This window comes from Ascaphus truei, chromosome 8 (genome assembly GCF_040206685.1).
Source record: "Ascaphus truei isolate aAscTru1 chromosome 8, aAscTru1.hap1, whole genome shotgun sequence".
In the NCBI taxonomy this organism is placed as follows: domain Eukaryota; kingdom Metazoa; phylum Chordata; class Amphibia; order Anura; family Ascaphidae; genus Ascaphus; species Ascaphus truei.
The window spans coordinates 2,628,345-2,646,053 of record NC_134490.1 but is presented as its reverse complement, the minus strand read 5'-3'; the positions used below and the strand labels follow the sequence as shown (position 1 = coordinate 2,646,053).

Here is a 17,709-nt window from a genome sequence, read left to right as displayed (position 1 = left end):
AGGGAGAGGAACGAGGTGGGGGCACAGCTGACCTCATCTCTGTTTGGGGCATCAGGAGGAGACGTGGCTGCCACGGCCAGAAGTTTGATGGGGGTGGTCGTGTCACTGAAGATGTCCGAGACCTCCTGTGTCATCATTTCCTGCATCCTCCCCTTCAGATCCTGGGGGGAGAGAGAAAGCGGGGTCAGGAGTAAACTCGCACAGCGAGGGCCTCACACTGTATAGTGTCCGAGTGCAGCCACACAGGGTATGTGGTCAGTATATACACCCACACATGGTATACACGCAGAGTCCATACACACAGGGTATACACCCACACACCCATACAGAGTACCCCTACACAGATTACACAGTCACACAGAGAGAATACATACAGTGTATAGATATAGAGAGATAGATAGAGACACACACACACACACACACACACAGTATAGTCGGTATACACACCCGCAGTATATACAGTCACACAGAGAGAATACATACAGTGTATAGATATATAGAGATAGATAGAGACACACACACACACACACACACACACACAGTATAGTCGGTATACACACCCGCAGTATATACAGTCGGTATATATAGTGTCCCTGGATGTAGCACATTACCTTGAGGGCTTCCTGGAGTTGAGCTGCCACGGCTCTCGCCTGCGGTGTTGCCCCCTCGCCCCGTGCCCCCAGTTCTGCCAGCTGCCCTGCCAGCTGCTCCACCCGGTCACACTTTGCCATCATGTCCTGGCGGAACGGCCCCATCATGGAGTTGGCCAAGCGGCGCCCCTCTGCCACCATGCCACGGATAGCAGCCTGACCTGTCCAGGGAGCAGCAGAGATAATCCTGACCCCACATTCGGACACCCTCTCCCCCCTAAATCACAGCTGGGACCGACTCACAAAAAGTCCTATAAGGCGGATATTTATTCTAAATTTTTATAATACCTTTTTAATGTATTTTATATCATTTTATTTATTGTGTGTGTATTAGATTACTTAAATATTAAAATGAGGCATTAATCTATGAAACTTTTTAATAAAACTTTTGATATAAAGTACCCCGATTTCTGGCCATTGGAGCGCCCCAAGGCGCCTTCAGAAATGGAGCTCTCCAATTGGCTCAGGCCACTGTCATATATACGTGGGACCCGCCCAGCTTCCTTACCCACGCCCCTGTCATCCACAGAGGGGTCATCGATCCAGCGCTGTGCCTGCTCCACCTTCCCTTCCATGTTAATGGCGGCCTTCGCGGGGCGGCTGCTAGCCACGGCGCGGTTCACCTTGGTTTGCAAGTTCTGCAGGGAGGTGGCGATCTGCTTGGCCAGGGCACGAGCCTCTGGGGAGTCCCCCTTACCCCTGAGAGGAGAGAAGAGGAAGCGTGACCCTGGGGTCTGGAGGGGGAGCAGAGAATCACTAGAAACCAGAAGTTATGACCGTTATAATAGGGCTTATTAAACTCATCATGCACACACAGTCCTACACGTACACACACACACACGTGTGCATTCAGACACTCTCATACAGGTGTGCATTCAGACACACTCATACAGGTGTGCATTCAGACACACTCATACAGGTGTGCATTCAGACACACTCATACAGGTGTGCATTCAGAGACTCATACAGGTGTGCATTCAGAGACTCTCACACATGTGTGCATTCAGAGACTCTCACACATGTGTGCATTCAGAGACTCTCATACAGGTGTGCATTCAGACACACTCTTACAGGTGTGCATTCAGAGACTCATACAGGTGTGCATTCAGACACACTCATACAGGTGTGCATTCAGACACACTCATACAGGTGTGCATTCAGACACACTCATACAGGTGTGCATTCAGAGACTCATACAGGTGTGCATTCAGAGACTCTCACACATGTGTGCATTCAGAGACTCTCACACAGGTGTGCATTCAGAGACTCTCACACAGGTGTGCATTCAGAGACTCTCACACAGGTGTGCATTCAGAGACTCTCACACAGGTGTGCATTCAGATACACTGAAAGCACTCATCCATGTAACCAGCGATTGCTTGATTTGCAAAGGACCGCTGCTATCCAATGATACTGCAGGCAAGCACAGACCTTTTATCCATTGGTGCACAGTCCTTCCGACATGATTATGCGATATGATTATTTTACAGTTGAAAACGCTTATGTTCTAGCAACCAAATCCATTCTATTATCTCCCAATCTTATAACTGCTTCAGTGAAGGAGTAAAACCAATCTTTCTATTCTAAATACTACGAAGCTCCTGACAGCATTAAACGCATCGGCCAATTTTACAAGCGGTTTCCCAAATGTAAACTATGGAGAGAAAAAAAAAAATGAAAGCGGGGAGGAAGGAAAGAACAGAAAAGAGGAGAAGGGGAACACGAGAGCAGGAAGTGAAGAAAAAAAGCCGTAGAAATAAAGGGTAGAGGAAGATAAAATCCGTAACTCCTTCGCACATGTGAAGGGAGCAGCAGAGCCTCGTGTACATACTGCCTGCGGAGATCAGTGAGCTTGGCAGTGAGGGCCGCTATCTCCCCTAGTGAGCGCAGGATGTCGTCCCTATCCTTCGGGTCGTCGCACAACTCCGCGATTTTCTGGGCTTCAGCCAGGATGCCCCGAATATTGTCCTCACCTTCAGGGCCCCCGTTGGGATCTGCCAGCCAGCTCTGTGCAGGGTTAAATAACGGCGATTAGACAAAGGGAAGTACTCGTGTGATCATTATCTATTATCGTAGTAAGATGGGGTTTAAAGACAATGGCAATAAAACAACACAAATACACAGGTTTCCCCTTCCCCAGACACATCTAATACTTTTTGCAATGTATGGCTTTTATAAAATATAAATCGAACCTTAAACAAAGCCGTTTTTAATCTTCAAATTTCGTAAAAATTCTTGTAAACACACGCAAATGCGCACATGCGCGCACTCACCTGGGCAGTGTCGATCCTCTTGCCGATAGCCTGCTTGGAATTGGTCATGGCTTCCAGCTTGCGGGCCGCGTTCTGTACTTTGGCGGCCAGGACATCCAGACCCTGAGACACCTGCTGAGCTTTCTGCATGGCCATAGGAGAAGCACCCTGACCCCTGGACAAGGGAGAGCGGTCAGAGAAAAAGATGGGTGAGACACACAGGAGGAGTGCGAGAGAGAAGTGTGAGGCGAGACGAGTGTGAGAGAGAAAGAGGCAAAAAGAGGCAAAGAGAGGCCAGAAGAGGCAAAAAGAGGCCAGAAGAGGCCAGAAGAGGCCAGAAGAGGCAGAGAGAGAGAAAGAGGCAGCAGAGAGAAAGAGGCAGAGAGAGACGTGGGAGGTTGAAGACACAACTTTTGTAACATCTGATAATATATTATTTATTCTCTCGTCCCCTACCTGCTCCTATAACCACTCCCCAAAACACACTCCCTGGTGCAAGCTCATTTATACATGGACATACATTGAGTAGATTTGCACCTGTTTTTGAAGCAGGCTGCATTACAGAGAGAGGAAGAGAGAAAGAGGTCAGAGATAAGCAAAGGCTAAAGGGAAGAGAAAGGAAGTTAGAGGAAAAGATGAATTTAGAGCAATTATGGCAAAAAAAACACTTTATTTTATCCTCATCAGAACACGTCATTCTAAAACGTTTGGCACTTTTCTGTAAAAGCTCCAGACCCGCCTGTAATAAGAGCCGCAGGACCGCTACATGCGCAGATATTTGGTATAGTACTTTTTTAGGTCGGCTATTTCAACCGTTTAGCTTCTAAGTTTTAAAGTCGCCTTTTAGAGTTTTTTTGTGTTTTTTTGTGTTTTTTTTAATCCTGCTTGTTTATTCAGCGGGACTCTGCAAATCAGGGACTGGAATATTATGGGGTTCAGATCACTTGAGATATATGCTCCTTTCTTGAAGAACTAGAAGGGACGGTCTCTTTAATGAAGCAATTCCCCTTACTTTAATAAAAAACACAATTATACAGATAAATATTATACAGATAAATATTATACAGATAAATATTATACAGATAAATATTATACATACACAATTTCCTGTTTTTATTTCCCCCCCAGCTCACAGACGTTAGAGTAAACTGCTGATCACACAGATCTCCTAATTTCTAACGACACACACACACACATACACACATACACACATACACACATACACACATACACACATACACACATTGCTTCTACTGTCTAACATAACATTGTGTGTAGATTGTCAGCTCTTGGGGGAACTTGACCGTGTGCCGTCTTTACCTGGCCCTAAGATCAGACACCTGATCGGTCAGCTGTCCGAGTGCCCTGCAGGCTCCCAGGATGTCCCGGCGCTCCTTCCCTGCGCACAGCTCCCCGACCTTCCCGGCCTCATCCAGTATCTGACGCACAGCCTGTTCTCCCGCGTCACCTGCAGGGGGAGGGAGCACGCGAGGCACAGGAGGGGAAGAGGGTGGAAACGCGTGGGGCACAGGAGGGGGAGGGAGCACACGGGGCACAGGAGGGTGGGAGTTAGCACACGGGGCACAGGAGAGGGAGGGAGCACGCGAGGCACAGGAGGGAGGAAACGTGGGGCACAGGAGGGAGGAGGGAGCCCGCGGGTCACAGGAGGGGGGAGAGGAAACACGCGGGGCACAGAAGGGGAGCAGGGGGAGCGAGCACGCGAGGCACAGGAGGGGAAGAGGGTGGAAACGTGTGGGGCACAGGAGGGGGAGGGAGCCCGCGGGGCACAGGAGGGAGGAAACGTGGGGCACAGGAGGGAGGAGGGAGCCCGCGGGTCACAGGAGGGGGCAGAGGAAACACGCGGGGCACAGAAGGGGGGCAGGGGGAGGGAGCATGCGGGGCACAGGAGGTGGGCGGGGGGGAGGAAACACGTGGAGCACAGGAGGTGGGGGGAGGGAGCACGCGGTGCACAGGAGGGGGAGAGCACAGGAGGGCGGGGCACAGGAGAGGGGGGTACGCAGTGAGATTCTGTACTACAAAAAACTAAAACATTTTATGGGGAAAAAAAACTGTATACTGACGAAGTCACACTAATAAAATCATACAGATACAATGTGTCAGCACAGATACACTATATCATGCACACAAAGCATCACATACACACTAATAAAACACAGACAAAGAACATATCACACAGATACACTATCAAAGCTCTCACACACACACACATCACAGTCCAACGTCACGCGCACTACACCACACCCACACAAAACGTCACTTGTACCGACGACACCCAACTTGCCACACAACAGTGAGACTCACAAATACAAATGTAAGCCTTACACAAGCAGCAGGGATACACAAAATCAAACCTAAAACTCCAACCGTATATTAAACCAGGGGCACCCAGGAGGCTAGAAAACCCCACAGGCGTGCAAGAAAAACCCCACAGGCGAAGCAAGAAAAACCCCACAGGCGTGCAAGAAAAAACCCCACAGGCGTGCAAGAAAAACCTGCAGGTGTTCCCCGGACCCCTGGCGCTGGCGGCCAATTACCTGGAGGTGCATTGGGGTCTCGCAGCCAACCCTTGGCCTGGTTTATTTTGGAATCGATCTGGGCCAGCGCTCTTTTCATGGCCTCCGTGTCCTGCGCACAAGGAAGAGGTAAACCTTTTTAAATCGCCACGTCTTCATCATCACCCGGGTGACATCTCACCGACATCCCAGCACCCACCGCAAGCTTGCCAACTCAATACCAGGACCCCTTCCAATCTCAGGCTTGGTGCAGCCAGACACACGGCAAACACACACACACCGCTGAACCACAACGAGGAAAATCTCCATCCTTGCATGGGGGAGAATGCAACAGTACGGGAGAACAAGATAACGGCCAAAGGAAGCCAGCGGCAAAACCGCCGACATAACCGTACATTAAACCCCCCTCCTCCGAGGGGGAAATAACTGGTCTGGCGCCACATACACAGCAGGAGCTAGAGCGTAAAAACCGTCAGCCAGAGTAAGAGGGCATGTGAGCGTCACGTCAAGAAACCGCTCTACGGGAGAGGAATCCAGACTGAGGGAGTTAGTGCATCTCAGACATACTGTATATAGTGTTATATTTCCGTGCACAGTACCGGTCCTCATTCTTTTGCAGGCAGTATAAAAACCAAAAAACAGACCATACAGGAAATACACACTGGGGATAAAAGCCCCTCGGAAAGACACCCCCATGCACAGGACAAGCTCCCTGGAAAACAGGCGTGTGGCACTGCACCTCCAAACCAAGAGAAGATAATAATAATAATAATAATATATATATATATATATCCCATGCACAAGAGCGGGATGTGACACCTTTCACTGGCACATAGGGTTTAAGGTTTAAAATCTCTCTCTGAGGACAGGAGCCATGATAATGCAGCGTCAGATCTATACGGGAGCCATGATAATGCAGCGTCAGATCTATACGGGAGCCATGATAATGCAGCGTCAGATCTATACGGGAGCCATGATAATGCAGCGTCAGATCTATACGGGAGCCATGATAATGCAGCGTCAGATCTATACGGGAGCCATGATAATGCAGCGTCAGATCTATACGGGAGCCATGATAATGCAGCGTCAGATCTATACGGGAGCCATGATAATGCAGCGTCAGATCTATACGGGAGCCATGATAATGCAGCGTCAGATCTATACGGGAGCCATGATAATGCAGCGTCAGATCTATACGGGAGCCATGATAATGCAGCGTCAGATCTATACGGGAGCCATGATAATGCAGCGTCAGATCTATACGGGAGCCATGTGTTACAGCGTCAGATCTATACGGGAGCCATGTGTTGCAGCGTCAGATCTATACGGGAGCCATGATAATGCAGCGTCAGATCTATACGGGAGCCATGTGCTACAGCGAAAGCCTTTCCCTCACAGTATAGTTCCCTGCGGGAGACGCCTGTAACATTGCTCTGTATGTACATGCATCTCATCACGCCATCGATCGGCTGCATTGATCGTATTAAGTCCCAGCCCTGAAGGGGGCCCAGCGCGCCTCCTTTAATAGTTCCGGACGCGCCGGAGGAACAATTCCAGCGCTTCTCTTTCTCACCCAGGATTGAAGCAGGGGGTCCCTGGTCCCATTCATTTCCGCTCCGAGTACCCCCCGATTCCAGAGGTACTCGCCTCTGCGGGGCGGTGCCGGTATCGGCGCCGGCTGGGCTTTAACGTTTAAAGCTCTCGCGTCTCATGGGCCAATAGGAAGCCCAACCAGATGACGTCGCGGCCTCCTATTGGCCCGCAGGAGCTCTGAACAGCGACCATTACGTGACCCCTGGTAGCCAAGCAGAGCTGCTACCGGCACCTACTACCGAGGTATTTCTGGAACCAAGGGGTCCCCGAAGCTGAAATTAAAGGGGTTCAGCTCCGGAGACCCCCTGCTCCAATCCGGGGTAATAAAATAAAAGCTCTGGGATTAGAAGTTCCATGAGAAACCAGTGCGGTTGCACCGAGGGAAGACTCCGGCACACTCTGCTCACCCACAGCATTAGGAGAGAACACAGCACTCAGAGGTTACCAGGGCATGCGGGGGCGGGCGGGGGGGCTTACCTTCTACACACCCGAAAACAATTAAAGGAAAGAGGGGGCCGGGGGGGAAAAGAGGCAAAGAGGAGAGCATGAAAAACACAGACCCCACAAGAGAAGAACCTTCCAAATAAACAGAATGAGGCCATGAGCAAAATAATAACACCGATGCAGTGACACGCGCTGTATCGTGACACGCGCTGTATCGTGACACGCGCTGTATCGTGACACGCGCTGTATCGTGACACGCGCTGTATCGTGACACGCGCTGTATCGTGACACGCGCTGTATCGTGACACGCGCTGTGTCAGGACCAGCTTTCAGGTCTATACCTAGAGATGGGCACATTATACAACATTACTGTTACATCCGCTCACCAACATTACCCATCTGAGATACCAGCTACCCCCTACCCCTCCCACCACGCCCACAAGTGTCAAAGTATCGATGCCACAAGCATGGCTACATTATTAGATCAGGGTCTATCCCATTGGTGGCCATCTCCAGTCTTCAAGGGCCACCAACAGGACAGGTTTTCAGGATATCCCAGCATCAGCGCAGGTGGCTCAGTCGAAGATTGAGCCTTCTGTGCTGAAGCAGGGATTTTCCTAAAAACCCTGATCTGTTGGTGGCCCTTGAGGACCCGAGTTGGCCACCCCAGGTCTAGTTTTTTTCCCCCTCTGCTGAACTGAAGGGCAGCCCCAGCAAGACCCGTGTTTCCGTCTGTTTTATTTCCCGGGTTTCCAAGCTTTAGGGGTTTGCGATCCTTATCTTTTTGTTGCGAGGTCTGGGTTTGTGCAGAGGTATGTGTGCAGGGAACACGGAGCCCCATCATTCCCAAATACCCTCCCCTGGTTTGTGCAGAGGTATGTGTGCAGGGAACACGGAGCCCCATCATTCCCAATCATTCCCAAATACCATCCCCTGGTTTGTGCAGAGTTATGTGTGCAGGGAACACGGATCCCCATCATTCCCAATCATTCCCAAATACCCTCCCCTCGTTTCCCAAAGTAATTAGAATTCTATCATTGGCCAAACAGCTGCAGCGAGAGGGCGAGAGGGCGAGAGGGCGAGAGGGCGAGAGGGCGAGAGGGCGAGAGGGCGAGAACTATGGGGGAAAGAGCAGAATTTCACTGGAACTGGTGGGAGAAAAACTAAAATTCATTTTCAGGAAGATATGGTGTGTTTAGCAATATTCACAAATCTACCCTCTTACTGTGTATTTTAACCCCTGTGCTGCCAGGTGGGACTGATATGCATTGAATCCCTGAGACATCGGCGGGTGGGAATCAAGTTAAAACTGTTCCCCCTGTTTCTATTCTTACAGCAAAGGGGTTATCCGTAGGTTACCCCGCTAATAGGCACTCATTTCATTTAACCCTTCAACCACTGGGTGAACCACCCCAGTATGTATAACGGTGTTCCACAGGTTGGGATATACTGCTACAAATAATCCCATTGCCGCTTTAGGATTGTCAGCTCCTGTAAAAAAAGGGGCAACCTTCTTCATATAATGCTACTGTATCTTTGTTTGCTACTGTTGTTTAGCATCCCTCGTAGAGGCAAGATCTGCCCTTTCCGATTTCATTGTGCTGCTAAAACTGTAATGCCTGCCCTTATCCTCTCCCGTCTGGATTATTGTAACCTTGGCAATCTATACAACATTATGTAGGTGGAATATTTTCACTCGCGCAAAACAGTCTCTCCTCCTTAAATCCCTCTCCTAGCTTCCCATCAAATTTCAGATTACCTACAAAGTTCTCCTCCTAAACTTCTCCACTCACCTGCTCTGATCTCTCGCTATACCCCTGCTAGTCTCCTGCACTCTACCCAGAACGGTTTCATTTCCACCTATACAGCTTTCTCTCTCAACTTAAACTTTGTCCGTCACTGCCCCCGTACCTGGGGGACTCCCCCACACTCCGTATACACCCAGCACCTTCTCTCCCTCACTGCCCCGTACCTGCGGGACTCCCCCACACTCCGTATACACCAAGCACCAGCTCTCCCCACCTTTAAATAAAACCTTAAAACTCACCTCCTAAATAAAGCATTTCAATAGCTCAGACTCATGGCCACTGTCCCACACCCACAGTCACTCCTACCAACCATCGTGGCCAAGCACGACCATCTACTGCACTTATTCCCTCACCTGCTGTCTCCAAATTTCCCAAGACACCACTTAGATTGTAAGCTCTCCGGGGCAGGGATTTTCCTTCCTATTGTCTGCTTTTATTTGTTGCACTTATTGTATAATTCCCTGTATTGTCTTCTGGAAAGCGCCCAGTACACTGTGGGTGCTATATACATAAAAGATGGATATACTTTTTACCCACCAGACAGTCCTTCATAGATGAAAGTGTGCACAAAGCTTTCCAAACCTCACAAGTCTCTTCCTCGTGTGTACTGTGATGGAAAGCTCTCTACGAAGCACATCCTTAAAAATCAAGAATTCTTCTCTTGGTACAAAACACAACGAAATCGATCCTGTGTAGCAACGTTCTCCAGAACACGTAGAAACCCAAATTTTACTAAACTTGTGTCAACTGCCGTTTATGTGATAAACAAAGAGAGTTCTATTTACATTCATGTTTTACTTGTAGTGATGGCAAATTAGAGATCTCTATAGCTGTGTGTGTGAACTCTCGCTTTCAAAAGGAATTCGCACACCTGTAATGTTAATGCCATTAGGCTGCGGTACCCCCATGTACCCCTCTCCTCACCTTGCTGGCCCAGGCGTCTTCGTCCCAGGAGGTGAGTTGCAGCACCCGGATAATCTCGTTGATCTCGGCGCTCATCTTCTCCACGGTACAGTTGCGGTTTTTCAGCGCCTCCTCGATTCCCTGGCTGCGACAGTTCTTGGTCGTCACGAAGATCTTCATGGCTGAGGAGGAAGAGGACGAGGAGTCAAAAACCATTACTTCACTTCTTCACGGATCACAAAACAAGTCACCCCCCGCTGAGCAACTCAAAACGGAGGAGGGGCACAGCAGAGGCAGGGTTATCCTCAAGGCAAGTGAACATTTCGTGACTTACACTAATAATATTATATCTAGTAATATTGCTACATTGTAACCTACATGCAATAGTTTGCGCACTTACTCCCGCCGTACATTCCATGCACAATACGACTTATTTCCCCCTCAGCGCTCTGGGGAGAGAATCAGAGCCAAAACCTGTCACTGCTTTCCTGAGCCCTCCGTCGGTCGGAGCTGCGGGGGCTTTTATTACAAACTAACACATTCGGATGAAGCCCGTACATATTACCTGCGCGCCTCCCTTTATGAAGGATGCCGCGGGTAAAAGGATCGGCCTCACAGATAGGGAAAACAAATAACAGATCCTGCGGACTAAACTTTGTGAGGCATGTGAAAGTGCCCTGAAGGGGTTAAATAAATTAAGATATGCTTTTGCGAGATGACGCAATTAAAAAGCTAGCTAAAGCCAGGCTCGAATCAGGGTTTGATCAAAAGATGTAATCCTTTGTCAGAGACTTGGATTCAAATTGTAAACATGTCACTAATATATTTTAGCCCAACAGGTGGGAGCGCCAGGATCTGCTCTTTGTAACACATTGTTACACCGTAGTAACGGAGCATCAATCTGATGTATATATACAGGATCCCGGATATCTGTACAGATCACAGGGAATATATCCCACGCCCAATGCGCGCGCACACACACACACACACACACACACACACACACACACACACACACACACACACACACACACACACACTACCGGAGATCAGGACGGGCAGCAGATCCTTGACGGTATTCATGGAGTTAACCAGCATGACGCGATGCTCCTGGTGCGTCAATTCCTGCTGACGCTCGTCAATCATCTTCGCCATCTTGGTCATACCTGTGGTAGGAAGACGCACATTACTCTCCCGCCCGCTTCCTCTCCTGGGGGGGTCCCAGCTAGAACCCCAATGTTATAGGAACATTCCACAGCCTTAATGTGCCTCGCAGTGTGGGGAGAACCCGTTTTAAAACGGTCAGTCCCTCGCTGGACCAAAGTGAACGAGTGGCAGCGTCGTGTTTAACACCTTAAATGTAAGCGGTGGGCGCGCTTTAATTTACGTAATCTCTTTTGGGATGAGGCTGTAAGCTGTTGTACAGTATCTGTGAACACACCACTAATTAACCTTTGCAATTCTGTTTGGCTAGTGACGGGAGAACAATTAGTAAAAAAAAAGGAGATAATGGCAAAGAACAATAATTAGTAGATAATAATTAACCAGATCCCCAATTGTTTTCTTATATAGCGCTGACCGTGTACACAGAATTGTTAAGATTTTTGTCACCATGAATCTCTGCCCCAAAGAGTGTGAGGCATCTCATCGTTCTGCCTGGGGGCCTGGACGTGCACAAAGGTCACAAGGTGAATGGTCACCGACAATGTGATATCACCACCAAGCTACGCCTTCCGTTAGGAATAAATGTCGGTAGTAGCTCTGCTCTCCTATTACATATGTTGCTTGTGCATTGCAAGAATACTCGAGCAGAGAAAGTTTTTCCATTCATAACACATACAGGTAGGACAGCACCTGCGCACTGTGAGGTCACACCACACACAGGTAGGACAGCACCTGCGCACTGTGAGGTCACACCACACACAGGTAGGACAGCACCTGCGCACTGTGAGGTCACACCACACACAGGTAGGACAGCACCTGCGCACTGTGAGGTCACACCACACACAGGTAGGACAGCACCTGCGCACTGTGAGGTCACACCACACACAGGTAGGACAGCACCTGCGCACTGGGAGGTCACACCACACACAGGTAGGACAGCACCCGCGCACTGTGAGGTCACACCACACACAGGTAGGACAGCACCTGTGCACTGTGAGGTCACACCACACACAGGTAGGACAGCACCTGCGCACTGTGAGGTCACACCACACACATGTAGGACAGCACCTGTGCACTGTGAGGTCACACCACACACAGGTAGGACAGCACCCGCGCACTGTGAGGTCACACCACACACAGGTAGGACAGCACCCGCGCACTGTGAGGTCACACCACACACAGGTAGGACAGCACCTGTGCACTGTGAGGTCACACCACACACAGGTAGGACAGCACCTCCGCACTGTGAGGTCACACCACACACAGGTAGGACAGCACCTGCGCACTGTGAGGTCACACCACACACAGGTAGGACAGCATCTGAGGTCACGTACCAGGCCCCAAATTCTTAGTGTAAGTGACAAGATCCTCCATGCTCTCCACCACCTCCGCCACCGTCAGGTATTCCAGGATCCCTTTGCACACGCGGATGATTTTACGCACCTGAGAAAGGCAGAGATTGGACTTTATAAAGTGCGATTCAGACCCAGCTCTGCAGAGAGCGCTGCCCTGACCTATAACCCGAGGTCAAAGGGCCATGGCACCAAGCAGGAACACTAGTTTGTGTCTATGTTACAGGTGAATATCTCCGGAACAGAGGTGGTAATGCAGCAGGATCCTGAGTCACTGCGATCATAGCGAGCGGCTGGGGTGGCAGCGCACGGCTGGGGGCAAGAGGGCACGGTCAGGGGCAAGAGGGCGCCAGCATAATGTTCCGTGCTCTGCCATTCATTGGTAGCTGCGCCTCTTGTAGCAGTGACCTGTGCTGAAAGTGGCCTGGAGGTGGTGCCCTTTAAAGGCAGATTACCAACCTTATTTACATTGTTATTTTAAAAGTAAAATCCCCAGCCGGCCAGAACCTGCAGTCCGGCGTTCCCACCGGGAGCACAGAGGTCTCCCGTGCCGGCTACAAAGGGCCTTACCAGAGAGTCCGACTTATTCGGGGCGTCTCTGATAAGGCTCTTGGAGGTACAGTGATGTCACACAGTGATGTCACACAGTGATGTCACACAGTGATGTCACACAGTGATGTCACACAGTGATGTCACACAGTGATGTCACACAGTGATGTCACACAGTGGGAGCGGTTAAGCAGCCATGTTAATGTGCTCTTTGGGGGGTTCATTTTGTTTTAGGAATAAAAACAAAGCTTTAAAAAAAAAAAACAGGGAAATAATGACGTGGGAAACAGAAATCGTCAACATAACAATAATTAATGTGCAAGGCATTGCACACCACTGGCACTCAAGTGGTTAAGGCAGGGGTGGGCTACTCCCGTCCTCAAGGGCCACCGGCAGGGCTTCAGGATATTCCTGCTCCAGCACCGGTGGCTCAATCAGTGGCTCAGTCAAAGACAGAGCCACTGATTGAGCCTGGAGGTTGCAGAGAGAGCCTGAAAACCTGACCTGTTGGTGGAGCTTGAAGACTGGGAGTTGCCCGCCCCTGGGTTAAGGTGTAAAGCAGGGAGCTCGTATCCACCTACCTCCGCTTCATCAAAGGTCAGGAGAAGGTCCGAGGTGCCCGAGAGGATCCCCCGTGACCCGTCGATGAGATAGTCACGGGCGGGCACGGAGTATGGGTCAGCATGCAGCATCTGGGCAGCCTGCACTAGCTTAGTGCAGGCATTCTCCACCCTGGGCAAGGGAGAGCAAGAGTTACACAGAGAAAAGAGCTGCCCTCACTCACACTCAGCCAGACAGGCAGAGAGAAGAGCCGCCCTCACTCACACTCAGCCAGAGAGGAGAGAGCAATAGTTACACAGAGAGAAGAGCCGCCCTCACTCACACTCAGCCAGACAGGCAGAGAGAAGAGCCGCCCTCACTCACACTAAGCCAGACAGGCAGAGAGAAGAGCCGCCCTCACTCACACTCAGCCAGACAGGCAGAGAGAAGAGCCGCCCTCACTCACACTCAGCCAGAGAGGAGAGAGCAAGAGTTACACAGAGAGAAGAGCTGCCCTCACTCACACTCAGCCAGAGAGGAGAGAGCAAGAGTTACATAGAGAGAAGAGCCGCCCTCACTCACACTCAGAGGAGACAGGCAGCAACATTTACAAGAGAACAGTCACCCTTACTCACACTGAGCTAGAGAGAAAAGGGAACAATAATTATTACACAGAGGGAAAAATCAGTGGATCAACCTTCACTAAAAAGAACAACAACGGGTACAAAAGAATCAAGTCCCATTCTCACTCAGTCAAGATGCACACATGCAACCAGTGTCAACTCATCAACCTCACTCATCCTGCAAAGTCCAGAGAGCAACTCACTCAGCCTCCCAGAGACATCACTCACTCCCCATCCAGCCTGAAAGTAATGCAGAAAGCACAAGCCACTCAGCCCTCACTCACTGGGATGCTCTGACATGGACAATCAGAAAGTCACTACAAATCATCCTTCCTGTGCCTCTAACCGCAAACACGGCTATTCTCCCCAACAAGGAAGGACCCGCAAACACGGCTATTCTCCCCAACAAGGAAGGACCCGCAAACACGGCAATTCTACCCAGCAAGGAAGGACCCGCAAACACGGCTATTCCCCCCAGCAAGGAAGGACACGCAAACACGGCTATTCTCCCCAGCAAGGAAGGACCCGCAAACACGGCTATTCTCCCCAGCAAGGAAGGACACGCAAACACGGCAAGACTCCCCAACAAGGAAGGACCCGCAAACACGGCTATTCTCCCCAGCAAGGAAGGACCCGCAAACACGGCTATTCTCCCCAGCAAGGAAGGACCCGCAAACACGGCTATTCTCCCCAGCAAGGAAGGACCCGCAAACACGGCTATTCTCCCCAGCAAGGAAGGACCCGCAAACACGGCTATTCTCCCCAGCAAGGAAGGACACGCAAACACGGCTATTCTCCCCAGCACGGAAGGACCCGCAAACACGGCTATTCTCCCCAGCAAGGAAGGACACGCAAACACGGCTATTCTCCCCAGCAAGGAAGGACACGCAAACACGGCTATTCTCCCCAGCAAGGAAGGACCCGCTAACACGGCTATTCTCCCCAGCAAGGAAGGACCCGCAAACACGGTTATCCTCCCCAGCAAGGAAGGACACACAAACACGGCTATTCTCCCCAGCAAGGAAGGACACGCAAACACGGCTATTCTCCCCAGCAAGGAAGGACCCGCAAACACGGCTATTCTCCCCAGCAAGGAAGGACCCGCAAACACGGTTATCCTCCCCAGCAAGGAAGGACACGCAAACACGGCTATTCTCCCCAGCAAGGAAGGACACGCAAACACAGCTATTCTCTCCAGCAAGGAAGGACACTTAAACACAGCTATTCTCCCCAGCAAGGAAGGACACGCAAACACGGCTATTCTCCCCAGCAAGGAAGGACACGCAAACACAGCTATTCTCCCCAGCCAGGAAGGACACGCAAACACGGCTATTCTCCCCAGCAAGGAAGGACCCGCAAACACGGCTATTCTCCCCAGCAAGGAAGGACACGCAAACACGGCTATTCTCCCCAGCAAGGAAGGACACGCAAACACGGCTATTCTCCCCAGCAAGGAAGGACACGCAAACACGGCTATCCTCCCCAGCCAGGAAGGACCCGCAAACACGGCTATTCTCCCCAGCCAGGAAGGACACGCAAACACGGCTATTCTCCCCAGCCAGGAAGGAGCCGCAAACACGGCTATTCTCCCCAGCAAGGAAGGACACGCAAACACGGCTATTCTCCCCAGCAAGGAAGGACGCGCAAACACGGCTATTCTCCCCAGCAAGGAAGGACCCGCAAACACGGCTATTCTCCCCAGCAAGGAAGGACCCGCAAACACGGCTATTCTCCCCAGCAAGGAAGGACCCGTAAACACGGCTATTCTCCCCAGCAAGGAAGGACACGCAAACACGGCTATTCCCCCCAGCAAGGAAGGACACGCAAACACGGCTATTCCCCCCAGCAAGGAAGGACCCGCAAACACGGCTATTCTCCCCAGCCAGGAAGGACACGCAAACACGGCTATTCTCCCCAGCAAGGAAGGACACGCAAACACGACTATTCCCCCCAGCAAGGAAGGACCCGCAAACACGGCTATTCTCCCCAGCCAGGAAGGACACGCAAACACGGCTATTCTCCCCAGCACGGAAGGACCCGCAAACACGGCTATTCCCCCCAGCACGGAAGGACCCGCAAACACGGCTATTCTCCCCAGCAAGGAAGGACACGCAAACACGGCTATTCTCCCCAGCAAGGAAGGACCCGCAAACACGGCTATTCTCCCCAGCAAGGAAGGACACGCAAACACGGCTATTCTCCCCAGCAAGGAAGGACACGCAAACACGGCTATTCTCCCCAGCCAGGAAGGACACGCAAACACGGCTATTCTCCCCAGCACGGAAGGACCCGCAAACACGGCTATTCTCCCCAACAAGGAAGGACACGCAAACACGTCTATTCTCCCCAGCAAGGAAGGACCCGCAAACACGGCTATTCTCCCCAGCAAGGAAGGACCCGCAAACACGGCTATTCCCCCCAGCAAGGAAGGACCCGCAAACACGGCTATTCTCCCCAGCAAGGAAGGACACGCAAACACGGCTATTCTCCCCAGCAAGGAAGGACCCGCAAACACGGCTATTCTCCCCAGCAAGGAAGGACCCGCAAACACGGCTATTCTCCCCAGCAAGGAAGGACCCGCAAACACGGCTATTCTCCCCAGCAAGGAAGGACCCGCAAACACGGCTATTCTCCCCAACAAGGAAGGACCCGCAAACACGGCTATTCTCCCCAGCAAGGAAGGACACGCAAACACGGCTATTCTCCCCAGCAAGGAAGGACACGCAAACACGGCTATTCTCCCCAACAAGGAAGGACCCGCAAACACGGCTATTCTCCCCAGCAAGGAAGGACCCGCAAACACGGCTATTCTCCCCAGCACGGAAGGACCCGCAAACACGGCTATTCTCCCCAGCAAGGAAGGACCCGCAAACACGGCTATTCTCCCCAGCAAGGAAGGACACGCAAACACGGCTATTCTCCCCAGCAAGGAAGGACCCGCAAACACGGCTATTCTCCCCAGCAAGGAAGGACACGCAAACACGGCTATTCTCCCCAGCCAGGAAGGACACGCAAACACGGCTATTCTCCCCAGCACGGAAGGACCCGCAAACACGGCTATTCCCCCCAGCACGGAAGGACCCGCAAACACGGCTATTCTCCCCAGCAAGGAAGGACACGCAAACACGGCTATTCCCCCCAGCAAGGAAGGACACGCAAACACGGCTATTCTCCCCAGCAAGGAAGGACCCGCAAACACGGCTATTCTCCCCAGCAAGGAAGGACCCGCAAACACGGCTATTCTCCCCAGCAAGGAAGGACCCGCAAACACGGCTATTCTCCCCAGCAAGGAAGGAC

General features: G+C 51.3%; 1 protein-coding gene across 2 annotated transcripts in view; it reads right to left on the bottom strand.

Annotated features, from left to right (window-relative positions):
* VCL (vinculin) overlaps positions 1-17,709 on the bottom strand; it is a 53,410-nt gene that overhangs the window by 18,653 nt on the left and 17,048 nt on the right. For both annotated transcript variants that reach the window (XM_075610315.1, XM_075610316.1), the window contains exons 3-13: positions 13,831-13,981; positions 12,683-12,791; positions 11,228-11,350; positions 10,206-10,366; positions 5,458-5,548; positions 4,223-4,370; positions 2,924-3,077; positions 2,482-2,657; positions 1,159-1,349; positions 612-811; positions 33-161 (exon numbers count right to left, since the gene is read on the bottom strand). In XM_075610315.1, the coding sequence (XP_075466430.1) occupies positions 33-161; positions 612-811; positions 1,159-1,349; positions 2,482-2,657; positions 2,924-3,077; positions 4,223-4,370; positions 5,458-5,548; positions 10,206-10,366; positions 11,228-11,350; positions 12,683-12,791; positions 13,831-13,981 (1,633 nt within the window). The remainder of the gene's footprint in view (positions 1-32; positions 162-611; positions 812-1,158; positions 1,350-2,481; positions 2,658-2,923; positions 3,078-4,222; positions 4,371-5,457; positions 5,549-10,205; positions 10,367-11,227; positions 11,351-12,682; positions 12,792-13,830; positions 13,982-17,709) is intronic.